The 27,662-nt window shown below is 49.5% G+C and overlaps 1 protein-coding gene across 6 annotated transcripts; it reads right to left on the bottom strand.

Annotated features, from left to right (window-relative positions):
• TM7SF2 (transmembrane 7 superfamily member 2) lies at positions 1-27,512 on the bottom strand. Of its 6 annotated transcripts, XM_073351884.2 has the most exons (12): positions 27,313-27,377; positions 25,699-26,394; positions 11,453-11,604; positions 10,988-11,184; positions 10,630-10,684; positions 10,087-10,281; positions 9,395-9,498; positions 4,060-4,179; positions 2,654-2,822; positions 2,123-2,203; positions 1,848-1,970; positions 1-1,138 (listed from the first exon to the last, which is right to left on the bottom strand). In XM_073351884.2, the coding sequence occupies exons 3-12, from the start codon at positions 11,508-11,510 to the stop codon at positions 978-980; spliced, it is 1,263 nt and encodes a 420-aa protein (XP_073207985.1). In that variant the 5' UTR covers positions 11,511-11,604; positions 25,699-26,394; positions 27,313-27,377; the 3' UTR covers positions 1-977. The 6 variants fall into 6 exon arrangements, with proteins under 6 accessions (XP_073207985.1, XP_073207984.1, XP_073207983.1 ...); XM_073351883.1 differs by lacking the exon at positions 25,699-26,394 and having other exon boundaries at positions 27,313-27,381; XM_073351882.2 differs by lacking the exons at positions 25,699-26,394; positions 27,313-27,377 and adding an exon at positions 14,589-15,068.
• Between the last annotated feature and the right edge of the window lie 150 nt (positions 27,513-27,662).

Raw genomic sequence — 27,662 nt, forward strand, 5'->3', positions numbered from 1 at the left:
CTCCAACTGGACCTGCACCCCAAGGCCCTGCCCCAACCCGGAGCCCCCTTCTGTACCTTGAAAGTTTGCCCACCTCTGGTGTAAGGCCATGAGTGTGGACAACTTTCCATGTGTTTACCCAGCTTTGTTGTGTGAGTCTCTCTAGACTCCAGGATGGAGAGAGTACCATCGCCTGCTAATCACACATAGCAGTTTGCAAAGCACCTTGAGTCTGTTCAATTTCTGCACCCACTCTGTGGCACAATGGCTTTCTATTTCACTATAGGCACAAGGTGGGTGGAGTGGCAGCTTCTCTAAGACATAAGGAGTTCAGCTTCCATGAGCCATCCACTTCCTGTGAATTCAGGCAGCTCCACAACAAAATCTGTAGTTCCATGGGGGCAGCATCTTGTCACCTAGGTACTGCCATTTGCCTTGATTTGGTCGCAGTTCCTCTTTAGCGTTCAGTGGCAAAGCTCGGCGTAGCCCCAAGCTGCCTTTGGGCAGCAGTGATGGTAAGTGAGCATTAGTGTGCAGATAGGGCTGATGGCGTTTAGGACACAGCTGGTCAAAGCAACTTCAACTGTGGATGTTCAGAAGGAGGAAGAGTCTCCCCACTTGCTCTGGGGTCTGGATTTACTCCATAACGAACAAGAAAGCTCCATTATGAGATGATCTTCTCTCCCTCCGGGACCAGTTGCGAGCTGCATTATATGAACCATTTAAAGCTAGACAGTGCATAGCTCCATGGAATACACTGGAGGGAACAATCCTGCACTTCCAGGGAGATGGACTTCATTCCCTTTGGGGACTGGTTGAGTGGGTGTTTGGCACTGACTCGGCATGGACAGTGTCACAGCAAAGATGCGGTAGAGGATGACAACGTGCCCCAGTGGTAAGGACAGAGGCTAGCGTCCTACCTGCCTTAGGAGCAGAGGTGGGCAGATGTAAGCTGTTGTGCTTGGGTCTGCATGGGGCATGATGTGCTGGGACGCGTCTCAGTAAAGGTAAGGGAAGATCCTGTAGGGGACTCGCTGGCAGTACTCCTGCCAGGCGAGCCCGTACTTCCGCAGGCACTGGTGCTCGTCCCGGGCCTCCCGATGAATCAGCAGCACAGTGAAGTAGAAGACGTAGAAGTAGGGCAGGACGTGTGTCAGGCCTGAGGAGGTGGGAGAGACATGGGCCATGAGAAGAGGAGGCCATGGGCCCTTCCTCTAGGACCTTCTTGTGCAATGGTTCACAACCCATGGGCTGCTTGTGGCCTAATCAGCACACAGCTGTGGCCCATGTGACATCCTCAGGGCATTACAGGTAGTATATATATTGTGTGGATGCAGCCCACATAACAGAGAGAGCTGCATATGTGGCCCACAATGGTAAATAGGTTGAGAACAATTGTTCTAGTGGATAGCCTGAGCGCTGAGCAAGCTTGTCTAGGGGCATAGATTCCTCCCCACTCCCACGTTAATAATCAAAGTGATGGCATCACTTTGAAGGTGCGACTAGCGCCTTCCACCTGGGACTTCAGGCCAACCAGACCAGGCGCCTTCTACGTGACCTGTGGCTGGAGTATGGGGCAGCATATTGGTTTCATCTGCTTGGGACATGGCTGGGAGGTTTGGCCAGAGCAGGCACCCTCTGTGTAGCTCATGGAAGACACAGTGGGTGCCCCAAGGCAGACACCACTGCCCTGAGGGCTAAAGAGATGCTGCCCTGCCTCCATTGCAGAGGGGCAATAGGGGTATGTCCTGCATGCCCTAAAGGCACAGGTCCCAGTGGGACACCGATGCTGGGGCAGGAGAAGGAGACACCACCACCTCCTTGCTAGCCTTTCCACTGGCCCCCTCCAGGCAGGGATTTAGACTCACCACAGGGCAGAGACCAGGCCAGAGCCATGATGAGATCCCCCAGGTAGTTGGGGTGGCGCACAAACCCCCACCACCCAGACACCAGGAGACGCCGGCCCGTGGCTGTGGGGATGGTTTTGAGACCTGGGAGGAGGAGAAGAGCATTACCCACATAGCATCCATTTTCTCCCTCCCATTACCTAACCCTCCATTAGCATTCCTTTCTTCTCCCACTCCAGATTCCTTCACTCCATGTCCCCCATATAACTCCTGTCCAAGATATGGTTGCAGCTCACCAGTTACTCTGGGGTCATTGGGGTTCCTGCGGAAAGTGTTCTTCTGGGAATTGGCGCTGCGGAAGATGCAGTAGCCCAGACCTGCCAAGAAGAGAACCAGAGTGAGGATAGGCTGTGGGAGCTCTAGGCATGGGGATACTGGCACTTCTGCCATGGATTGGTATGGAAACAGATCTCTCTGGAGAGGACAAAGGGATGAGTGACAATGCTGGTGGATGCTGGCTCAGGGGGTGACATTGAGCAGGGCTTTCGATCCTCAGGCTTCAGGGTGTGGCTTGGGGCTGGTCAGGAAGGGATTTCACCCCATTGTACAGTCAGGTGCGTTGTAGGGTTGGTGAGGCAGGGAGGGTGGGGGTGAGGGTAAGAGATACTCTGATAGATGGGGTCATGGGGTAAAGTGGGAGGGATACTACACGTATTGGTCTTGGCTAGATGGGTCCATTGGTCTGATCCAGGACGGGGGAGAGGAGAGATATGGGACTGAATGGGCCTATTGGTCTGCTGTGTGAGAGGGAATCACCTGAGCCTCACCATTGAGCAAGAGGATCCCGGCAGCCATGGGCAGGCTCAGCTTCTGTGGGTGGTTGACCAGGAAGTAGGCCTGCAGGCTGTAGATGAACGGCACCCAGGCCAGGTCCCCAAAGGTCAACATGAAGCCAAATCCATCGTGTACGATGTCCATGGTGGTGAGGATGGCCTCCTGCAGGACACAGAGGAGCCACATCCAGCATGGATAAAAGTCAATGCTAAAAAAATTTAAATATTTAAAAAACCCTAAATCTATTTAAAATTAAATTTGAAACAGACAACCTATGCTAAGGCCTAACCATGCTATAATCTATTAAATCATTTAAATACAAAAAACCCACCCAATATTAGGCAGGACACGTTTGCTGCCAAGTTTAAAGAAAGTGAACACGTGGAACTGCTTGACATCACTGGCTAGGCACCTGGAATCAGAGTTTGTTGAAGCGCTAAACCACCTTTCAACTATTGGCAGTCGTCTCTTCTGCAGGTGTAGAGAGAATATTTTCCATTTCATTTCCTTTTATTCAACTAAATCAGTTCAGTGACTAGTTCCTTCAAAGTTAAGAAATCAACTGGGAGTTGAACAGACAGGAAAGTTAGTTTTTCTATTCCAATCTATGAAGAAAAACTATGTGTGAGAGGAAGAGATCTACTAGTTCTAAAATCTTGAATGACATGGTGACCAGAAACAATCAGTTGAATTCACTAACTACAGATACTACTTCCTTTGTTTAATACAATCAGTTTTAAAGTGTATTAACACACAAAATAGTTTTATTTTATTAAAACTCCTAACATGCTGTTTCTGGAGATTTTTTATTGAATTTTAAATTTCCATACAAATAGAGCTGGACACAAATTGCAAGTAAAACATTAATCATCATACTGTAAATAAATACAACATTCATCATTTTCTAACATAATAAAAATGTAAAAATTAAGAATCAGAATACATGTAAAGTAAGCTATATAATTGCTCAAATAAATGTGTATAGATATATTGTGTCCTGCTGGTTAACAAAAAGAAATCCTGACTTTATACTAAATTCGGTACATGTTTGGTTGCAAGTTAACATGTTTTAATAATTACCCACCAGTGAGAATCAACCTTTTGTTAGGAAAATAACTATGAAGTACAAATGCAAAACTTGACTACAATCAATTATTTAAATTGCTTTGATTTAAATCAATCCACCCTGGCCACATCTATGCTTTAAATCACCAATCCCCACTCCCTTCTCAGAGCTGGGTCCTCAATCCCAGCCCCCCCCATTCGAACCACTGGACTCCACACTCCTCCCAGACATGGGAAGGGAACCCAGGAGGCCTCCCCTAAGGTTCCCTTTGTAGCCCCTAGGCCAGTGCAGATCCCAAGCCAAGGCTAAGTCAGGGATGTGGGTATGACTCACCTCATTCCAAAGTGCATCCACCACATACAGCAGCTGGAAGGCATTGACCAGGAGCATGGCCAGTGAGGGGCTTCCCCGCAGCTCAGTCTCTTTCACCAGCATGGCCATGTTCACCAGTGCCTGGCAGGAGGGGAGAAATCAGATGGAGTTTGGAGAAGACCTCCCTCCCTGCTCCTTCCCTTGCCCCCAGCACCCTGTCTGCCCAAAGAAAAACACCTGATTGCTGAGTGGGCCAGGAGTACCATTTCAGATTTTGGGAAGGGGCAAATTTAACCATGATTCCAGAGGCCACTTGAGCACCTAAAAACTCTTGGGTTTTTTTTTGCAGATAATAACTTATATACAGTGCTCCTGTCAGATAATAATTTTTAATTCCTATATAAAGAAAAAAAATTAAATAAATATTAGACCCACTCAGCTCTAATACTAACATGGTCTGACATCTTGTGTCAAGTCACTGAAGGGACACTGGTTAGGTTTAAAATTTTACTGTATATTCTTAATTTGTAACTAAACTCTTGAATACAAAAATTGAAACAACTGTAAAAAGTAATCTACATTACTTTCTATTACTTTTTTGCAGTTCATCAAGCTTGGAATAGATCATTTAACTTTTGGAAACATCCTATTAGGGTAAGACCCCCATGAGTTTATACTGCACCTGACTGGGGCTCTAGGGGTGTTACCCCACTACAAATAATAGACAAGAAAATGACTTGAAGCAGTAGTGAAACTAACACATTCAAGTCACTTTCATAGTATTGCCAACCCCAAATGTTCAAAAAAAATCAAGAATCAGGCTCACCAACAATCATGAGATGGGCTTTAAAATAATGAGATTATGTAAAAATAATTGATTTGGTGGGGGGGGGTTAATGTATATTCTGCTTTTTGAGCCTTTAAGTGTACTGGGGTCACATTTTGAAGCTTTCTCCACAGCCACAAGAACTAGAAACTTGTAAGAATGAAGGCTGAAATCATCACAAATCACTTGACTCCAGGAGCTGGGGCTTTAAGGAAAACACTAATTATCATGAGACTCATGACAAAATCATGAGAGTTGGCAACACTGCTTTCACTTCTGTTTAAAGGCTAGTTACTTTCCAGAAGGGTCTTAAACATAACACTACAGTGATTGAGTTGCTGTTTTCACCGGATAATATTTTAAATCAAACACCAAGAAAATTCCACATTTTAAAGTTGAGGGGAAAATTGAGATTTCTGAGGTATATCAGGGCGACCGCAGGCAGGAAAGGAAAATAAAAAGGTACAGCTCTTCCTCTGGGAAGCTCTTCCTCTTGAAAGAAAGTTGGAGGGGCAAATCTTCTAGTCTTTTATCAAGTAAGACTTATATTGTCATCAGCGCCTCCACTCATAGATATAAACATCCCAGTGAACACGTGAGGTCAATAACTATGCACTTCATACGTAAGTATCAGAGCCATCTTATCCAGAGTCACACACCTTATACGCATTGGCTCAGGGACTAAATTTTCTGGCATATTCTGAACAGTGCTAGGCACACAGATGGTGCCCAGTGAATAACACAAATCATGACAATAATCATCGACTTTATGGACTCTGTGGATGCAATTTCTGTTTTGTTCTGGAATTGGCCTGAATACAGCTGAAACCCTACGAATCTGATGTATAATCACATCTGATACTCATACAACACTTCCTCATTTCTTCCTTTTTTCAAATTCAGAACAAAAAGTGGTTTTCAGTTAACATCTACGGGCATGTCTTCACTAGCAACGTTTAGAGCACTGCTGCAGGCAGCGCTCTAACATGGCTGTGTAGTCACAGCCTAGCTCTGGGAGAGAGCTCTCCCAGCGTCATAAGAAACCGACCTCCAGGAGGGGAACAGTTCCCAGCACTGGTGCGCTGTCTACACTGGCACGTTACAGTGCTGAAACTTGCAGCGCTCCGGGGGGTGTTTTTTCACACCCCTGAGCGAGAAATTTGCAGTGCTGTCAAGTGCCACTGTAGACAGGCCCTAAAATTGCATAGCAGGCATTGCTGTACAACTCAGCTTGGGGCAGAACCTGCCAGCCATTGGCAGTTAAGTGCTCTCCTCTCATCCTCTTTCTTTCTTCATCCTTCCTGACTTCTGTGCTGCTTTTCATACTGTCAGCTATGACATTCTTCCCAATCCCCTGGGACCAATTGCTGGGGTCTCAGCGAACCGGCCTTCTTGGTTTTGCTCCCATGCATCAGAGGCCTCTTTTTTGCAGCATGCAGCAGAGAGAAAGGTTGGTCCAGTGGTTAGGGAGCTAGCCCTGAGAGACCTGGGTTCTACACCCCCCCTCCCCCGCCCATGACTTCCTGTATGACCTCAGGTCAGTGCCTTAGGGACAGAGTTTCAAAGCCTTTTAGGCACTCAAAGATGCAGTTAGGCACCTAGTGGGGTTTACAAAGCACCTAACCTTCTAGGCGCTTTTGAAAATCCCACTAGGTGCCTAAATACCTTTGAAGATCTGGCTGTTAGTCTCTCAGTGCCCCCATCTGTACAATGGGGATAACAGCACTGCTCGACCTCACCGAGGGGCTGTGATGTGAGGCACTCAGATACTATGGTGATGGGGCCACATAAGTACCACAGATGGAGTGGGAACTTCTCTATATCACTGCTAGCCATTCCCAGGGTTTTGGCCCCTTCTTTTCACTTCTGCCCCTCACATCTTCCCCTTTTCTGAATGTAACCTTGGCTCAGAGGGCTTGGTTGTATTTCTTGCAAGTCCCCTGCATTCTCTCTTCAACGCCCACCCACCACCATCACCTGCATCCATAAATCTGGGAATCCTGGACGCCCTATCATCTCAGGCATTGGCACCCTGACACCAGGATTGTCTGGCTATGTGGACTCTCTCCTCAGGCCCTATGCTACCAGCACTCCCAGCTATCTTCGAGACACCACTGACTTCCTGAGGAAACTACAATCCATCAGTGATCTTCCAGAAAACACCATCTTGGCCACTATGGATGTAGAAGCCCTCTACACCAACATTCCACACAGAGATGGACTACATGCCATCAGGAACAGTATCCCCGATAATGTCACGGCAAACCTGGTGGCTGAACTTTGTCACTTTGTCCTCACCATGACTATTTCACATTTGGGGACGATTTATACCTTCAAGTCAGCGGCATTGCTATGGGTACCTGCATGGCCCCACAGTATGCCAACATTTTTATGGCTGACTTAGAACGCTTCCTCAACTCTTGTCCCCTACCGCCCCTACTCTACTTGTGCTACATTGATGACATCATCATCATCTGGAACCATGAGAAAGAGGCCCTTGAGGAATTCTACCTGGATTTCCACAATTTCCACCCCACCATCAACCTCAGCCTGGACCAGTCCACACAAGAGATCCACTTCCTGGACACTACGGTGCTAATAAGCGATGGTCACCTAAACACCACCCTATACCAGAAACCTACTGACTGCTATACTTACCTACACGTCTTCAGCTTTCATCCAGACCACATCACACGATCCATTGTCTACAGCCAAGCCCGAAGATACAACTGCATTTGCTCCAATCCCTCAGACAGAGACAAACACCTATAGGACTTCTATCAGGCATTCTTAAAACTACAGTACCCACCTGGGGAAGTGAAGAAACAGACTGATAGAGCTAGAACGGTACCCAGAAGTCACCTACTACAGGACAAGCCCAATGAAGAAAGTAACAGAACACCACTAGCCATCACCTACAGTCCCCAACTAAAACATCTACAACCTATCCCAAAGGATGATCCCTCACTCTCACCGACCTTGGGAGACAGGCCAGTCCTCGCTTACAGACAGCCCCCCAACCTGAAGCAAATACCAGCAACTACACACCACACAACAGAAACACTAACCCAGGAACCAACACCTGCAATAAACCCCGTTGCCAACTCTGTCCGCATATCTATTCAAGGGACACCATCATAGGACCCAACCGCATCAGCCACACCATCAAGGGCTCATTCACCTGCACTTCTACCAATGTGATATATGCCATCATGTGCCAGCAGTGCCCCTGTGCCATGTACACTGGCCAAACCGGACAGTCTCTATGCAAAAGAATAAATGGACACAAATCAGACATCAAGAATTGTAACATTCAAAAACCAGTAGGAGAGCACTTCAATCTCCTTGGACACTCAATAAACAGACTTAAAAGTGGCCATTCTTTAACAAAAAAACTTCAGCGAGAACCTGCAGAACTCGAATTAATTTGCAAACTTGACACCATCAAATTAGGCCTGATTAAAGATTGGGAGTGGCTGGGCCACTACAAAAAATAATTTTTCCTCTGTTGATACACCTTCTTGTCAACTGCTGGAATGGGCCATATCCACCCTAATGGAATTGGCTTAGTTAGCACTGACCCCAACTTGGTAAGGCAACTCCCATCTTTTCATGTGCTGTATATTTATGCCTGCTTACTGTATTTTCCACTCCACGCATCTGATGAAGTGGGTTATAGCCCATGAAAGCTTATGCCCAAATAAATTGTCTCTAAGGTTCCACAAGGACTCCTCTTTGTTTTTACTGATGTAGACTAACACAGCTACCCCTCTGAAACCTGCTTTACAGGCTCATCTAAGGACTTCCAGAGCTTTAATTTAATTATTTGCCTTTTCTTATCTCAATCACCCTGCCTGTGTTTGGAAACAACACACTAACTCCCTGCCCCAGGGACACAAGCTGGGAGAAGCACCTCTCTGCAGAACTCACATTCCACACTAATGATGTGCAGTTAAGAGCTCCACCTGGGAGCACACCTCCTGTATGAAACTCGGATTGTGGGTGGGGTGGGAAGGGGGTGTGGCAGCCCCTCCTCCGCCCTACCTAATTGGCATCCTTGAGTGAGACCCCCGAATATCTCACTGACATACTGAGGCAGGCTAGCCTGGTATCCTCCCCTCCCTGCTCCCCTGGATTTGACCAAAGGCATATCTAGCCCCTGCACAAGACCATCCTGCCTGATTTACCCCTACCCCTGCATCAGACCAATGGGCCCACCCATGCCTGGCATCCCATACTCCCTGCTGCCCCAGATCAGACCAATGGGCCCATCCAGTCTGGTATTCCTCACCCCTCCTGCCATGCTTGGTCAGACTAATGGGTCTATCTAGGCTGGAATTTCTGGCTGTGGATAGTATCTGCTACACATGGCCATCTGGAGGGAGGGAAATTCCCCCTTGCAACCCTTCCCTCGGGACTAGTGTTCTCCTGCAGCAGGTTCTCCGATTATCCTTTGCCTTAGCAAGGCCATTATAGCCATGGGTCCAAGGTCTTTCTGCAGCAGGGAGCCCTAAAATCCCACCCACTTACCCAGCCTAGGAGGCCTGGCCGCAGCTCGCAGAAATACTTCAGGTCGAAGGAGCCAATGCGTGGATTCAGCTCATGGCCCATGAAGAAGTCATAGATAGGATTCCCTGTGTGATCAATAGCAAGTCAGGCACCTCAAGGCGGAATAGCTACTCCCCTTTCCTCTCCCTGCCACCTTGGATCAGACCAGTAGGCCTGTCCAGCCCGGTATCCCCCTGCTGCCTCAGATCAGACCAGTGGGTCCATCTAGTCTGGTATGCTCCCCTCCCTGCTACTCCAGATCAGTCCAGGGGGCCCATCCCACTGACCTGGTATCCCCCACCCCTGCTGTGCTAGATCTGGATGTGTCTAGTTTCCAATGGGTGCTGTTGCTGGATGCTTCATTGGAAGGTTAAACTGCCTACAACAAGGGTGGTTCCTTTCTGACCTGCATCAACTGATCAGATACCTCCGTAGAGTCCTGGCTGTTTTTACCCTGACTGGCATCACTGGCTGCTCTCCCACCTGCACCCTCCGTGACACACCAGGTGTGACCTGTGTGTCGAAGAGTGTCTATGTGTTAGTGCATGCACAATTGTCAGTGTGCACATGTCTGTGTGTGTTCACACATGCATATGTGCACACGTCTATGTGTCTGCATGCACAAGATCATTCCTGTGTCTGTGTGCCCCATGCTCACCTGAGGAAGGGCTCACCTGAGTTCCCACCTGGCGCCAGTGTTGTCTCTGGGGCAAAGAGGGACTTGAAGTAGAGGAGGAAGCTGAGGCCGAAGGCCAGCAGCAAGGCCGAGAAAGCCAACTGCAGGAAGTGGTCATAGATGTAGCTGAGGCGCAGCCCGGCTGCCAGTCCAGCCCCCACCACCAGGGCCGTGACCCCCATCGCATGGAAAGCTGCGGTGCGGGAGGAAGGAAAGCAGGACACAGGCTGCTTAGATAAAGCAACAGTTTGTGGCTTTTTAGCCGAGGATCCGCGAGTCACAGTGCACTGTTATTCTGGGAAACAGAGGCACAGAGAGGGGAAGGGACTTGCCCAACATAACACAGGGAATCTGTGGCAGAGCTGGGGATAGAACCCAGGAGTCCTGACTCCTAGCCCCTTGCTCAGACCCAATAGACAGCACTTCCCCCCCAATACTATTACTTGTTACAATGAGAAAATTCCGTAAGTGATGTGATTGGCTGCAAATTCTGGGGCAGGTCATAGTCGATCTCTCCTCCCTCACCAAACCCAACACCCACCATTAATGCGATACTGGAGCCGGCTCTTGTCTCGAAGGACGATCCCTTCTGTGACCTGGGGGAAAGCCACAGAACCAGTTAGCACTAGTCTCTCTGGTCTCGACTCCAACTCCTCTCATTGATACCCTCCCTGGAGCCTCAGTTCACAACTGTGTAGATGAACTGAGTTTGGGCAGGTCTCTGCCTACATGGTGTAGCCAGCTGGCCATGAACTGGCTCAACCCGTGGCCCAGGCAATTCACATATGCCCTTGACCCCCCATGGGCAGCCAAACAGGTACCATTAGGCAGATGGCACCCAGCAGGGAAGGGGATGTCCTGCCCTCCCCTCTGCTCCAATGAGGCTGACCCGGCATTACCTTCCCCATAGGCAGCATGTAGAGGGCAGCCTGGAGTCCCACCCAAGCCAGGAGCAGCAGGAAGGTGTGGGGGCTCCACAGGGTGCTCAGTGGTGGCAGCGGGGGCGGGAAGTTCAGCACGCTGGCTTGCTCAGTGCGACATGTCAGCAGAAGATAGAAGACAGTAGCTGGCATGAGAAAGATGAGGATCATGGCTCCTATGGAGGGAGGAAGGAAAGGTTAGAGGGACGAGGTCTCCAGGGTGATCAGAACTGTGGGTGAGTGACAGGCAGCAGCATCCCTGAGAGATAAGATCACACAGTGAGTCAGTGGTAGAGCTGGGAACCCAGGAGTGCTGACTCCCAGACCAACCCTGCTCTAACCATGTAGCTGCATAGCACGGCCCTGAAGCAAAGCTCCAGTTTGCCCTGCCTTTCAGGGTATGTGAGCCACTGCCTTCCAACCGCCCTCACCCTCTCGCCTTACCCAGGGGCCCTCCAAACTCCAACTCTTTGGTGCGTGGGATCTTATACCGATCCATCATCCTTGTGCTCCAGAGACACAAAGCTCTTCCCACAGGAAGTCTCTCAAGCTGCAGTCACTTCCTCCTTCAGGAGAGGCTCTTGTGGATCCCGGACCTATGGGACAGAACATGGGTCATTAGCACGTGCCACTCTCAGCTGACAGTGGTTGCAGCGGGAGGGTCAGAGAGAGCCTGCACTGATCTGGGTTGGATGTTTAGCCTATGGCCATGTCTACACTACAAAATTATGACAGGTTTCAGAGTAACAGCCGTGTTAGTCTGTATTCGCAAAAAGGAGTACTGGTGGCACCTTAGAGACTAACCAATTTATTTGAGCATAAGCTTTCGTGAGCTACAGCTCACTTCATCAGATGCATCCGATGAAGTGAGCTGTAGCTCACGAAAACTTATGCTCAAATAAATTGGTTAGTCTCTAAGGTGCCAAAAGTACTCCTTTTCTTTCTACAAAATTATGTCGACCTAACTTACATCTGCATACAGCCACCACAGGTATTAAATCACTTGTGTTGGCGGTGCACGTCCTCACCAGGGCGCTTGTATCAATTGTACTGTCAGTGCAGAGCATTGTAGGACGGCTCTTGAAAGTCAGTCACAGTCAATGAAAGTCTGCACTGATACTGCATCGACCTAATTACATTGACCTTGACTCTCCACCGCTTGGGGAGGTGGTGTTACTAAAGCAGCGTAGAGAGGCACTTACGTCAGGGTGAGCCAAATTTAAATGAAGACATTTCCACAGCTAGGTCGATGCAAGGCAGCTTACATCGACCTAACCGTGTAGTGTAGACCAGGCCTATGTTATGCTGCTGGGGCTGGAGTTGTCACAGGACTACAAAGAGGTGAATTGAGAGTCTGAGGTTTCCAGCCCCTGTGCAGTGATCATGGGAAGGGAACAGGGCATGACTCTTACGTTGCTTAGCCTGGATTGTTTTTTTCTTGCTGGCAACCCACCCCCTGTCAGGACCAGGATGTGGGCAGTCTACCCTAGAGGTTAGACTGGGGAACAGGCACCAGGAGCCAGAGCCAAATGTCAGAATCAGAAGCCACTACCCGGAGTCAATGGTCAGAGCTAGAATCTGAAGCCAATAATCAGAGCCAGGAGCAGAAGCCAGGCAAGGATGCAGGGTCAGGTGGACTGGAGGAGGACCAGAACAGGGCAGGAGCAAGCAGGCACAGAAGCAATTGCACCTATTGAGGCTCTGGGGGGCGCCGCCTGCCCACATCTAAAGGCCCCTCCCCGCAGCCTATGGGGAGGAGCTACTAGGCCCAAGTCTCAAGTGAATTCAGGGGACAACAAATGAAAAAACAGGAATGAGAGTGAGGTGCACAGGGTCAAAAGCAGGGATCCAGAGGGGAATGCTAAGCAGAGAACCTCGGACAATGCCTACTGCTCCTCAGAGGCGTCCAGTGGATGCGGCCCAGAGGAACTCTGTCCACAGATGTGACCTAAGGGAGGATCGGAAATAGATCTCACAGTTGTAGAGCACCTCCCCGTCCAGCTTCCTCCTCCTGGTATGGTGAATGGCCACCGTGGGAAATGCCAGAAGGAGGTCAACGAGGAGGTCTTGCAACTTCATGGGGCCACAGATAGATCAGGAGGTGTGGTGAAAAGTGCAGCCAGAACCTGAGGAGGAGGTTCAGGAGGAGCCGGAAAAGGGGCTGCAACTTGGCGCACTCAAAGTAGATGTGCACCAGGGTCTCCCTCTCACCACCGAAGGGGCAGGTATCAGGGGAGGTGGTGAACCATCCCAGGTACATGCCCATGCTCACAGCTCCACGAAGGAGACGCCAACTAATATCCCTGGCGAGCTGTGCACAAGAGCAATTGCAGCTGCAGGTATAAGTGTTAAGCTGTGCTGTTGTTGAGCATAAATGCAGAATTGTTGGCTTCTTTCAGCCAATTGAACGGCCTGGCCAATCAAGTGATTTTGCTGAAGCCCATTAACCTGTCTGAAGGCTGACCCTGCTAGCCCCAGCCTCAGCTAGGGAACTCAGCCCCATGGTTCTTGACAGTCCCCTCCTGGTCATTCATGTCTCCCACTCATTTTTCTTTTAATCTTACTCGTTGCTTCAGTAAAATCCAGTAGCATGGAGGTCCACAGGTTTATAAGATATGAGCAGCATCAAACTCCTGTGTAGTGATGGAGGACAGATGTCAATGGGAGTTAGGCACCTAAATACTTTTGAGGATCTGGGCCTAATCAATTTGCCCAAGGTCCCACAGGGAGCCTGTGGTAGAGCAGGGCACTGAATGTGGGTCTACAGCTAAGGGAAAGATGAGGTTGCTGGCTAAGAGAAGACCTGGAAATGCTTTCAGCAATAGCGTTAGAGACAGAAAACAGCCCTGTCTGCTCTGGAGTTCCTAGTCATCTGGCAGAACAGGGTTTTGTTGTTTTAAAGTATGTTTGTAGAAAGGGATAGCAGGGAGGCTGCGCATCAGGATTGAGAGGGAGGAATCCATAATGGAAACAGCAGGTGGGCCTGCGGGTCGGGACTGAGGGCCATTGGCAGTGCTGCATGTGGGGTGAAGACCCCAGAAATGGAATAGCAGGGGGCTGCAGGCCAGGACAGAGGGGCATTGGCAGAGCTGCATACGGGGTGCAGAGGCCAGGAATGGAATAGCTGAGGACTGCAGGCCAGGACAGAGGGGCATTGGCGGGGGCGGGAGGCCAGAACCAGAATAGCAGGTGAGGCTGCAGGTTGATACTGAGGAGCACCAACAGGGCACGTGAGGGGAGTCCAGGATTGCAACGCAGGTTGGGATTGAGGGGCATCAGAGCACAAAGGGGAAAGTTTGGGCAATGTGCAGCTCAGGCCCCCAGCACTTGCATTTCAGAGCCTCTAAATTCACAAAAGGGGAAGAATTTCCAACTCTTCCAGAAACCCCCTTCCTGGTGGGGATCTCTTGGTTTCACAGGCTGTTGCCGGTGGCTGCACAAGACTGCACTGTCTTGTCAGCCATATGAAATGCAGCAGCATCGGTCACCTTTAACGCTCTGAGCAATGTCAAGCTGCATCTCTGCCTGCTGCCCGCCTCTGTGTGACTAACCTATGCTCCCCCTTGCCGCACAGTCCTACCTGACAACCCGGTGTCCGTCTCTCCAAAGCACACACAATAGGTGCTAGCAGTGACTCCAGATTCCTCCCATACATACGCCACACCACGCCCCCTGTCCCTTTAACCCACAGCAGCTGTTGTCACGCCAGCTAATTGTAGCTCGTCCCCCGCCTGTTACTATCACCAAACATCCAATCTGAGAGCAGGGAGCTTTGCCGAGCGAGGGGCAAAGCCAGAGCTTCTGGCCTATCACGATGACTCCAAGCCTCTTACTAACTAAGTGGGTGGATCAAGCTCCCTAAGCTCTCTTCTTACTGGCCAGGAGCTGTGGTCATGGCAATGGCTGCCTTGCCCATCCCAGGAGTCTTGCAGCACAGAAAGAGGCCATGGGCAGCCCAGATCCCAATAGGATCAGGCCATGGGCGGTACCAAAGTGTTCGTATGCAGGGCAAGCCAAATGACTGGGGCCCTACCAAATTCACGGCCATGAAAAACGCATCATGGACCGTGAAATCTGTATAGTAGAGGGTAAAAGCACACCAAAGACCAGATTTCATGGGGGAGACCAACATTTCTCAGTTGGGGGGTCCTGACCCAAGAGGGAGTTGCAGGGGGTCACAAAGTTATTTTAGGGGTGTTGCGGTATTGCCACCCTTCTGCACGCCTTCAGAGCTGGGTGGCTGGAGAGTGGCCACTGTTGGCTGGATGCCCAGCTCTGAAAGTAGTGCTGCCACCAGCAACAACACAGAAGTAAGGGTAGCAGTACCACAACCCCCCCCTCCCCCCCCCACACTCCTTTTTGGGTCAGTACCCCTACAATTACAAGACTGTTAAATTTCAGATTTAAATATCTGAAATCATGACAATTATTATTTTAAAAATCCTATGACCGTGAAATTGACCAATATGGATCGTGAATTTGGTAGGGCCCTACAAATGAGTTAGCTTAGATACAGGATTGCAAAGGGTAGGATGTGGCAGTCGGGTGGTGCAGTTTGGGGCTGTTTTGGCAGAGGCTCCCTGCAGTTGTCACTTCTTTGGCCCGTGTGGTTTTGCTAGAATCTAGGGCCTTGCAGGGTTGTTTCTATTAAGAGGAACTGATGATACAAGCCAGGTCTGTTCTTTGGTGCAATCTTGCAATCACAAAGAATGCACACAAAGTCCTGTTGCCCTGAACAGAGTAGGAATCAACAACAGCAGGTGGTTTCCCTGCTCCGAAATCCCCACGTCTGCCTCTTCAGCAGGCTCTGTGCCCAAGAAGCCCTGCATCTCTGCTTCCTCTCAGGGTCATGCTCACAACTGCTTCTCCTGGCTTCCTGCCTCCAGCACACACAGGCAATCCAATCTCCTAGTCTTTGTGTCTGCCATCAGGGAAACCCCTCAGCTCTCTGGCTTGGCTGTGACCTGCCATGCAGCCTAGGCTATGTCTTCACTGTCAGTCAAAGGAGGGGTGTTACAGCGGGATAACTAATGAACATTTGCTGCCTTGCTGTAAAATCCTAGTGGAGACAAGACATAGCCAGTTTTTACCAATGTAGCAACACCATCTCCCCAATCTGGTGTCGCCTATCTGCATTACAGTGAAAGTTACAGAGCCTTGTCCCCATAGCGTTTTACAGCAAAACAACTAACATTCATGGGGATGGCAGGGACCTCCTGGATCAACAAGTTCAGTCGCTGCTGTTGCAGAGAACTATGTCATATACTCCTGTTCATAAACTTATCAAGTAGTTATCATTATCTCTATTTTACAGATGGAGAAACTGAGGCACAGAGCAGGGAAACAACTTGCCTAAGGTAACCCAGCAGAACCGAACGCAGCTCTCCTGAGCCCCTGGCCAATGCCCTTATCCCCTAGGCCACACTGCTCTGTTTTAAGAGGTGTGTCAGGAGTGAGATTTGACCCCATGCTTCTACACAGCAACCTGAATACCCAGGGCAAGAGAATTGGTGCCTTGGATCACTTAGCCATCCCGACACATCTAAAAATAAAATAAAATAAAATAAATGGGCATCTGTCCCGCTACCTGTCACATGCCACGTGCCAAGTGAGTGTTCTGCCATTTGAGCTAATTCCCCAGTTGTTAGCTAGCTCACTGTAGAAACACACCCTTTTTTAGCAGTAAAGACAGCCTTAGTACTGCTTTTGGGGGTCGCTTCCATTGTTTGCAGCTGTCTTTACTACATGGAGGGGTTTAATTGCTCCTCCTCTTGCCCATGAAGGAGGCTGAGTGGGGCAGCCAATGGCTTGACCTAGGGCTGTGATTGTCTTGGGATGCAAGAATCTGGCACCATTAGCACCTTTCAGCATCACAGGGTGTTTCTTTAGCAACAGAGAGATGTGTGTAGGAAACAGACCCTGCTGAGTCCTGCTGAGTGGCCAGTGCTTTACTCTGAGTCTCTCATGTTTGTGTGCATGTAACCTCAGCCTGACCGCAGCTTGTGTTCCTGAGACCCTGGTGCCACACCAAATTCCGTCCCTCCTGAACCTCTTTCGCCAGTTATTATTTATATTGCAGTAGTTCCTAGGACTGTTGTGCTAAGCACTGCACAAAGAGAGGCCCCCCACCAAAGAGCATGCAGCAGTTCCACTCACAACACATGCAGTTTCCAAGCTGCAGCTGGGATACTGATTTTATTTCTGGGCACAGAGCAGGGATTGGATGGCCCTGGGCAGACACCCCCACGTGGAACTCTCATTCCCAGAGGTTTCCTGTCCTGAAGCCGGGCATCCAGTGCAGTGCGGATCTGCCGCTCTATCTGGCTGTTTACCTTTCAATCCCTCCCAGCTGGAAAATTAGAGGCCAGAGTGTCTGACAGGTTGCAGGCATGGGCGGGGCTTCTCCGGTACCTTTCCCTTTGGGGGAAGGGCACTGGTTGTTAACTAGCTGGTCCTGTCCATGCTCTGTCACTGGTTCCAGAGGCACCAGAACCGGGCAGGGCCCTCCCACTTTTTGAAAGTCAGGGGGCCTGGCCCGTCCACTTGTCACCTGGGCAGACCCTGTCCCCTTCCCCTCCTCTTCCTGCCGAGTGCCCCTCCCTGGCCATGCCAGCATGGAGCCTGGCTGGGGAGTCTCAGCAGCAGCTGTGGGGAGCCACTTTTGGGAGAGCTCCAGCACCCCTGACTGGTTCAACATCCTGTGTCCACTCCTCCACTTCCAGAGGAAGGTCCTGGAGTTCTTTTGACCAGGGAAGCACTGGGTCTCTTTAGGTGTCCTGAGCCTCCATCTGGAAGAGGGATGGTAGGGCCTGGTATGTATACACAGCCAGGTTCATACATTCTGTCTTCAGGCTCTGCAGAGGCTCCTTTCTAGAGCTCATAGTCCGACACGGAGCCAGTTATGGCACGCCTTCCTGTGCCGCCTCTGAGGGCTCTGATATGACTGGCAGCTCTTTTAACTCCAGCCAAGAGTCTCCCTCGAGATGCCTCTGAGCCACTGGTCTTTTACCAGGACCTCCTCAATACCTTGAAGTTGGCCTCTGCAGCTGGATCCGTTGTGGCTACCGAGGGTGTCAACTCCCTGTTGAACCCTGGTTCCACAATCTACATTGTGTGGCAGAGGTGGAGGAGGTGACCTCGCTGCACAGGAGATTGGTCTTGGCTGGTGACACCAAAGTCGGAGACCTCCTGGACTACAGTCAGCAGGTCTAGGTGGATACTGTACACTCGCTGAATGTATGGAGTTGCCCACCCCATGTGTCCCCCACCTCATGCTCCAGGATGTAAAGGCTGCCCTGCCCCCTGCCTCTTTATCTTTCCTTGAGTGAGTCCTGCAGCAGGGTGTTCCCCACGCACCTGTATCCCCTGGCCCTTGCCCTGCAAGCCAGCTGCTTCAAACCTCCCACAGGAGCTCCGCTTCCGAGCTGCATCACAGGAACAACTACAGAAGCTAGAGCTCCAAACTATCCTCGCTTTTCTGTCCTGTCCCTGATATGAACTGTCCTTTTGCCATCTGTGGAGGGCTAGGAGCCGCAGTGGGCCAGCCTGTATTCCACCTTGGTTCCACAGCCCACTGGTGTTATAGGTTGGCAGCTCCGCCATGGAGCCATGAGCTCAGACACATTGCTGACGTACTTTTCAGACTCCCCAACGCTTATTTTTCTTGTGGCGAGAGGGAGACCTTGACGCATTCATATTTACTGTGCACCAGGTTGCAGCCATTTTCCTGCATCCTCCAGAACCTCTTGCTGAGGTTCTGGCTTCACTTTTTTCCAGACCTTTTTATTTACACTCTCCCCATCCGTGGTCACGTGAAGTCACAGGACCTCTTCATCAACCTCCTCTTGGAGTTGGCCATGTATCTACCAAGGAAGAGGGGGTAGGACAGGGGGGTTCCTTGCAAACATGACTGTGGGGCTCCAATTTGTGCACTTGCACATTCATGTCTCTGGGCAGAGTTCCTCTGGGCAGTGCCCATTAGCTCCCTGGACTCTTTTGAGAAGTAATGGCCTCTGTTCGGGGTCCTCTGCGCAGTGTCCCCCTCTGGAACTCTGCTTGTAAACATACAACCCTCACTCCCATTCTTGTCTTTTTCATTTGTTGCCCCCCAGAATTAGTTGATTCCCATGTTGGATTTTTTTGTCCTTCCCCTCTGAGGAGCGGGAGGACTTCTGGTTTACTAGATGGATTTCCTTTGGGGATTCATCACATACATGGGGACCAAATAGGCCTGAAGCAAGGCAGAGACAGCCCTTCTGTGTGGCTCTAGGAACTCTGTTCACTTCTGGGTCCCCGTTCTGCCAGAGAGAATGATGTCAGATCGGAAGATACTCTAAGAGAAGAACAGCCAAAAATGGCAGGAGGGACTGACTCATGAGTTAAGAATAAAAATTGCTAAATATGTCTAAGCTTGGGTCAGAACTGACTGAGAGGCATGGAAAGGGACAAAGGCTGAGACAAATGACGGGCTTGTTGAGGGGCATTCAAGGGGTGTGGCTGGGAGCAAGTGGCTGAATTTGACAAGAGAGAAATTCAGAGCTGAATAGCAGGAACCTATTCTTAGCAGTGAGATAAAGTTTTCTGTTCTATACAGGCTCTTATCCCACTCTCATCACTGTAGTATCTTTGCATTATGTAATATGACTAACATCTGCCCCATGGGGGTCATTCTTTCTCTTATCCTCTCCCCAGGGGGAGAATCCTGCGTGCAGTGGTTTGTTTAGGTAGGATTGTGTCTTTGTCCACACTGTTCTGTGTTTATGTCAGAGAAGGCTGGTTGGAGAAGTGAGCCTGTCACTAGGAGTAGAAGTCAAGGAGGGTTGGGATGGTCCTTGTTTCCCAGAGGATTTTGTTCCACATTTTTGGACCGGCTGCTGAGAAAGCTTGGTCTCCTGCACAGACAAACTCTGTGTCCTGCTGGCTTTCCCCCTACTTGATTTTCCTTTCCTTTCTTAAACCCTTGTACTCCCATGTCTTTGTAGCTCTCCCTGCAGCCCTGGCACATTCCAGGCTCTATGAATCCAGACTATTGTGTTCTTTTAAAATTGCATTTAAGAATTTGAGGTTTTATTGGCAAAGGTAACAACAAAAAATCAACACTGCTATTTCAGAGAGACCATTTAGGAAATAGCACTCATACAAAATCCCAGCTCCCATATGCAAGCCCCAACCATGTCTACATACATTGTTATTAATTATGTTGTCTATTGTGATGACATCTAGAGTCCCAGTCATGGAAAAGGAGCCCATTGTGTTAGGTGCTGTACATGTGCAGAACTAAAAGATGGTCCCTGCCCCAAAGAGCTTGCAATCTAAGGCCACATCCACCCTTGAAAGTTTTACCAATAGTATTTTTGCCAGCATACAGCTGCTGCTGTTCCAGTGTCACCAGCATGGCCTTTGCCAGTACCACGCAGCCTCACTGTGAGAGGCTGTGAAAGCAAACGGGACACTGCACTGTGAGTAGGTGTACCAGTGTCCAGCGCACTGCCTTGTGGGTCATTTTTGAAGTAGGGGCAGGGACTTTTTGTTCTGTATTTGTACAGCACCAAGGGGTCCTGACTAGGATCCCTAGGCACTACGTTAACACAATATAAGAATAATGAATAATACCAGCACTCCCCTTGGGTGAGCGCATCCCTTGGTCTAAGTAAGGATAAAAGGTGTGTTTTTAAACACATGTTAAAATCCTAGTATAGGCAAAGTGATTGTAGGTTTAATATGGGTTTACCTTGACAAGCTAACGTGTTAAAACTGCAGCTCACCTGGTCTGCACTATGATTTCAACATGTCAACAGGGTTAGTTAACAGATATGGGCTAACGTGTTAAAATCACACCTTGTTCCCTAAGAAAGACAAGACCCCAGTGACTGGAGTGTAGCTAGTGATTTAACCTGCCTCTGTGCTAAACAGACCCTGCCTAATGCCCATAGTGTACCCATAATCCTCCAGGGTTGAGAAAGCATAGTTTCTGCCATGCCAGGAGCTATAAGGGATTTCAACCCATTCTACAGGCATTAGAAGAATAAAGGTGATGACACCGAGCACTTTATAACACCCCAGAGATTTATGAAATCTCCCAATGCCTCTACTGTAAGATGGGCAAAGGAGAATTGTTGTACAGGGTTGTATAGCCAGGGGCAGGACTGTGAATAGAACCAAGGACTCCTGACTTCCAACACCCCTGCTTTAACTACTAGACCTCTCTCCTCCTGGAGCTGGAAACCAGGGAGCCTGACTCCCAGCCCTCTGCTCCAACCCACTAGACCCCACAGAATGGAAACAGAACTCAGGAGTCATGACTCTGAGCCCCCCTATTCTGATCCATGAGACCCCATCCCCAGAACCAGGAATACAACTGACCCCCCACCCCAGCCCCATCCTTCTAACCACTAGACCCTACTTCCTTCCCCTTGCTCTAACTACTAGACTCTACTCCCAGAACTAGGAGTTGAACCAAGATGCCTTGACTCCTAGTCCAGGCTGTGCTTATGCCTTTGGGAAACCGGTTCACAGCTGCAGGTGCCTGGGCATCGCAGCCTGTGATCACATAAGTATCACAGTTCAGTGCCAAGTGCACAGCATATGGAACAGCTTTTAAAGCCACACAGGTGGGATCCTATGCTGGGGAAAGCTGGGCACAGCATGGGCTGTACTACTGGACACAGCTGCTTTGGGTGAAGAAAAGGAGGGGCATTCCTGGGAAGGGAGGGGTGGGTACAAGACAGGTGACCCCTTCCTTCCCAGCACTCAGGGTCACGTTGGTGGAGTGCAGCCAAGTCTCCAGGTCCTGCAAGCTGCAGTGGCAAAGCAGAGAGACCTTCTGAAGATTCAGGAATGCCAGTGCCTGGAGTGGCTGAAGAACAGATGGTGACAGGGTCACCAAGGGGTTACTCTGCAGCCCTAGCACCTGCAGGGAGCGCAGATCCTGGAACAACCCATCAGAAAGCATGGCCATGAGGTTCCCAGACAGGTCCAGAGCCTGGAGAGACACCAGCCCCTGGAAGAGGCCCTCAGGCAAGGTCTGGAGGTTGTTTCTGCTGAGATTCAAGGCTGTCAGCCTGTCTAGATGGTGGAAGACATCCACACAGCCCCCTGCATTCCAGATGATATTCAGGGAGTTCTGGGAAAGATCCAGAACCCTGAGCTGACTGCGCTTGGGCATGGCTATGTCCTGGCGCTCAGAGCACCTTGAGATCAGGTTGTGTGAAAGGTTTAGGAACTGCAAGGCAGGGATGCCCCTCAGCTCATTCCAGAGTCCCCTCAGGTCTTGCATGCGGTTGGAAGACAAGTCAAGGAAGGTCAGGTTTGTGGAAAGCTTCCCAATTCCCCAGGTGTCCTTGATCCTGTTCTGGCCCAGCAGCAGGTGCTCCAGGGCAGGGAGCCGCCCTGACAGCATGCGTGAGAGGGCGTTGTCCTGCAGATTCAGCGTCCGCAGGGTCCTCAGTCCCTCCAGGGCATTGTGCTGGATGGCCCCAATGTGGTTGGACTTGAGGTTGAGGTGCAGCAGTGGGGAAGAGCTTAGGCTCTGGAGAGTCTTCGTGTTCAGCTCCCCCAGCAGATTGTGGGAGAGGTCCAGGGTCCAGAGGTGCTGCAATCCAGCAAAGGCCTCCCCAGAGATCTCGTGGATCTGATTGGATGCCAGGCGCAGCGCGCGCAGCTCAGGGAGACCCGAGAAGACCAAAGGCCCCAGCTTGGAGAGGAAGCCGTGAGACATGTCGAAAGAGAGGACCCTGCTCCGGCTGAGCCCTGAGAAGGTGCTGGCAGAGAGGCCCTGCAGGTTATTGAACCCAAACCCCCTCCCAATGGCCCCCGAGTGCTGTAACTTCAGATGCCATATCTGGGCACCCGCCATGACCTTAAAGAACCATTCAGCACTACCCACATCCCATGGGTTGGAGGAGACATCTAGAGTTTCCACTGTGATGTTGCGGAAGGGACTGGGGCAGGAGTGGTTGTACCAAGGGTTCCTATAGGACAGAAGGTTGGACGAGAGATCTAGAAGAGACAGGTGTCGTCCCCCGAGGTGAGTCAGATCCTCCCCGCAGATTGTCTTGATCCTGTTCAGCCGGAGCTGGAGGAAAGCCAGCAGCTTCAAGCCTTGGAAAGAGGAATCGGGTCTCAGCCTCTTTATCTGGTTCCCTGTGAGATCCAGTCTTTTGAGGGACACTAAATCTTGGAAGTAGCCACTCTCCAGCACAGTCTCGTCAAGGCCATTGGCATCCAGCAGGAGCACCTCGAGCTGCTGCAAGCCAGCCAAGGCCGTGGGTTGGAGGCTCAGCTTCCTGTTGCCCCCGAGGTCCAGGAATGTGATATTGGCCACCTTCTGAAAGGCCTTCTCTCCAATGGAGAGTGATCCCCCTAGCTGACATCCCAGAGACAGCTTCCTGAGCCTCTCCAGCCTGGGGAAGGAGGAGGCCGAGATGTTGGAGAGGAGGTTGAAATTCAGCAGAAGGATCTGGGTGGATGGGTCAATTTCCGGCAGCGTCTCATGATGTTGAGCTTGGCAGCTGGAGACCACTGAAGCCTGGACCCTGGAGGCATGACAGCTCCGAACGTCAGCCAGGGCAGCACTAGAGCCCAGGAGCCAGAGCGCTAGGAGACAAAGGTGTCTGAGCATGGTGGAATCTGCCAAAGAGTGAGAACGATGTTACTCCACAGCACCCACTCTTGTAATGGGACATTTATACTGTGCCTGCTAGTGGTGCTAAGTGCAGATACAACCCACACCCATTCTGTGCGGCACGCTAGCACCTGCCAGTGATGGCTGGGAGATATATAGCGGTTGATGAGGCTGCTACAGGCATAATAAAGCTGTCTCTTAGCCCAGGCATAGAGGTTCCTGCTTGAGATTCCAGGTGTGATTCCTACTACTAACAACGCCCGCAGAGAACTGGTGTTATACAGAGATAGCAAGATATCTAAAAGGGGACTGCCCTGAGCAGGTTGCAGGGCAAGAGATGTCAATCTGGGGGTCACAAGCAGGTAACTTCTCTTTCTTTCCCAATTTAAGAACATAAGAATATAAGAACGGCCCTACTGGGTCAGCCAAAGGTCCAGCTAGCCTAGTGTCCTGTCTTCCGACAGTGACCAGTGCCAGGTCCCCAGAGGGAATGAACAGAACAGGTAATCATCAAGTGATCCATCCCCTGTCGCTCATTCCCAGCTTCTGGCAAACAGAGGCTAGGGATACCATCCCTGCCCATACTGTCCAATAGCCATTGATGGATCTATCCTCCTTGAATTTATCTAGTTCTTTTTTGAACACTGTTATGGTCTTGGCCTTCATAACATCCTCTGGCAAGGAGTTCCACAGGTTGACTGTGCGTTGTGTGAAGAATTACTTCCTTTTATTTGTTTTAAACCTGCTGCCTATTAATTTCATTTGATGACCCCTAGTTCTTGTGTTATGAGAAGTAGTAAACAATACTTCCTTATATACTTTCTCTACACCAGTCATGATTTTATAGACCTCAATCATATCTCCCTTTAGCCATCTCTTTTCCAAGCTGAAAAGTCCCAGTCTTATTAATCTCTCCTCATACAGAAGCTGTTCCATACCCCTGATCATTTTTGTTGCCCTTTTCTGAACCTTTTCGAATTCATATATACCTGTTTTTGAGACGGGGCGACCACATCTGCACACAGTATTCAAGATGTGGGCCCAAACCATGCATTTATATAGCGGCAACATGATATTTTCTGTCCTATTATCTCTCCCTTTCTTAATGATTCCCAGCATTCTGGTCGCTTTTTTGACAGCTGCTGCACATTGAGTGGATGTTTTCAGAAAACTCTCCACAATGACTCTAAGATCTCTTTCTTGAGTTGTAACAGGTAATTTAGACCCCATCATTATATATATATATATATATAGTTGGGATTATGCTTTCCAATGTGCATTACTTTGCATTTCTCAACATGAAATTTCATCTGCCATTTTGTTGCCTAAGTCACCCAGTTTTGAGAGATCCTTTTGTAGCTCTTCGCAGTCTGCCTGGGTCTTAACTATCTTTAGTAATTTTGTATCATATGCAAATATTGCCACCTCACTGTTTACCCCTTTTTCCAGATCATTTATGAATATGTCGAATAGGACTGGTCCCAGAACAGACCCCTGTAGGACACTACTATTTACCTCTCTCCATTCTGAAAACTGACCATTTAAACCTACCCTTTGTTTCCTATCTTTTAACCAGTTACCAATCCATGAGAGCACCTTCCTCTTCTCCCACAGCAGCTTACTTTGCATAAGAGCCTTTGGTGAGGGACCTTGTCAAAGGCTTGCTGAAAATCTAAGTACACTATATCCACTGGATCCCCTTGGTCCACATGCTTGTTGACCCCCTCAAAGAATTCTAGTAGATTGGTGAGGTATATTTCTCCTTCCCAGTTATCTGGTACAGAAGCTGATTTAAATGATAGGTTACAGGCTACAGTTAGTAGTTCTGCAATTTCATATTTGAGTTCCTCCAGAACTCTTGGGTGAATACCAGCTGGTCCTGATGACTTATTGCTGTTTACTTTATCAAAATTTTTTTCCAAAACCCCCTCTAATGATACCTCAATCTGGGACAGTTTCTTAGATCTGTCTCCTAAAAAGAATGGCTCAGGCTTGGGAATCTCCCTCACATCCTCAGCCATGAAGAACAATGCAAAGAATTCATTTAGTTTCTCTGCAATGGTCTTACCGTCCTTGAGTGCTCTGTTAGCACCTCGATCGTCCAGCGGCCCCACTGGTGGTTTAGCCGGCTTCCCGCTTCTGGTGTACTTAAAAAAAAATTGCTATTACTTGTTGAGTCTTTGGCTCACTGTTCCTCAAATTCTTTTTTGGCCTTTCTAATTGTATTTTTACACTTCATTTGCCAGTGCTTCTGATCCTGTCTATTCTCCTCACTAGGATTTAACTTCAATTTTTTAAAGGCTGTCTTTTTGCTTCTCGCTGCTTCTTTTTCTTTGTTGTTCAGCCACGGCGGCTCTTTTTTGGTTCTCTTACTAGGTTTTTTAATTTGTGGTATACATTTAAGTTGAGCCTCTATTATGGTGTCTTTAAAAAGTTTCCACGCAGCTTGCAGGGACTTCACTTTTGGCCCTGTCCCCTTTAATTTCTGTTTAACTAACCTCCTCATTTTTGTGTAGGGCCCCTTTCTGAAATTAAATGCTACAGTGTTGGGCCTCTGTGGTGTTTTTCCTGCCACAGGGATATTAGATTTAATTATATTATGGTCACTATTACCAAGCTGTCCAGCTATATTCACCTCTTGGACCAGATCCCGTGCTCCATTTAGGATTAAATCAAGAATTGCCTCCTCTGGTGGTTTCCAGGACTAGGTGCTCCAAGAAGCAGTCATTTAAGGTGTCAAGAAACTTGATCTCTGCATCCCATCCTGAGGTGACATGTACCCAGTCAATATGGGGATAATTGAAATCCCCCACTATTATTATTGAGTTTTTTATTTTAATAGCCTCTCTAATCTCCCGGAGCATTTCACAGTCATTATCACCTTCCTGGTCAGGTGGTCGGTAAGATATCCCTACAGCTATATTCTTATTATTAGAGCATGGAATTTCTATCCATAGAGATTCTATGGTACAGTTTGATTCATTTACGATTTTTACTTCATTTGATTCTATGTTTTCTTTCACATATAGTGCCACTCCCCCACCAGCATGACCTGTTCTGTCCTTCTGATATATTTTGTACCCTGGTATTACTGTATCCCATTAATTATCCTCATTCCACCAAGTTTCTGTGATGCCTATTATATCAATATCCTCATTTAATACGAGGCACTCCAGTTCACCCATTTCATTATTTAGACTTCTAGCAATTTTATTCTAGACCCATTTCTGTTGTGCGCTACAGCTGTAAGGTACAGGCACAAGTAAAGCCAGGAGGCTCTCAAGGGTAGCTGAGCATGCCTTTCCCTCCCATCAATGTCCTCATATCCTGGCTATCTCAGGGATCGGGTACAGGGCACTGTGCGGTTGAGGGAATGGGGAGCCCACTGGATTCCCTCTCCAGGGCAGTGACTGCTGGCAGTGACCAACGACTGCCCAGTAGCATATGAAAAATGAGCGTGACCAGTCTCAGCTCAGCTCCCAGGGAACAGGTGACCATAACTGGCCCTTCATCTCAGCAGAGGACCACAGGGTCAGAGCTCCCCTCTAGCAGCCATACTCAGAAGGCAGCACCTAGGCATGCTGACCGGGAAGCTTGCACTGCAGGCACCCTGCTCTATCCTTGTGCAGAGCTTCCCCTCCCACCCAGCATCTCCCCCATCCCTATGAGACCCTCTACTCACCCTGAGGGAGCGAGGATTCGTGCTGGAGATACTGCACAGCAGCCGCGTTCACCGCCTATGCCCTTTGCCATCCACCCGTCTGCTCCAGCTTTATTTAAGCCCCCACCATGGAAGAGGACAGCAGCTCCCAGGAAGCTCCAGCCCCCACCTCGGTTGCTGTTTACTCAGCGGGTGTTCAGGAACTTGCGAAATAGGAAGTTGGGGGAAATTCCCCTCCGGGCCCCCTCCTGCAGTTACTGCTTCCTCGGGCCTTTGCTGTGAACGGTCGCGGGTCACCCTAGCAAGCTGGTGTGCATGGCCTTATATCTTCTTGAGTTAATGGGCCGCAGCCTTACTCTCAGCCCTGCTGC

Source organism: Lepidochelys kempii, chromosome 7 (assembly GCF_965140285.1).
Source record: "Lepidochelys kempii isolate rLepKem1 chromosome 7, rLepKem1.hap1, whole genome shotgun sequence".
NCBI lineage: Eukaryota > Metazoa > Chordata > Testudines > Cheloniidae > Lepidochelys > Lepidochelys kempii.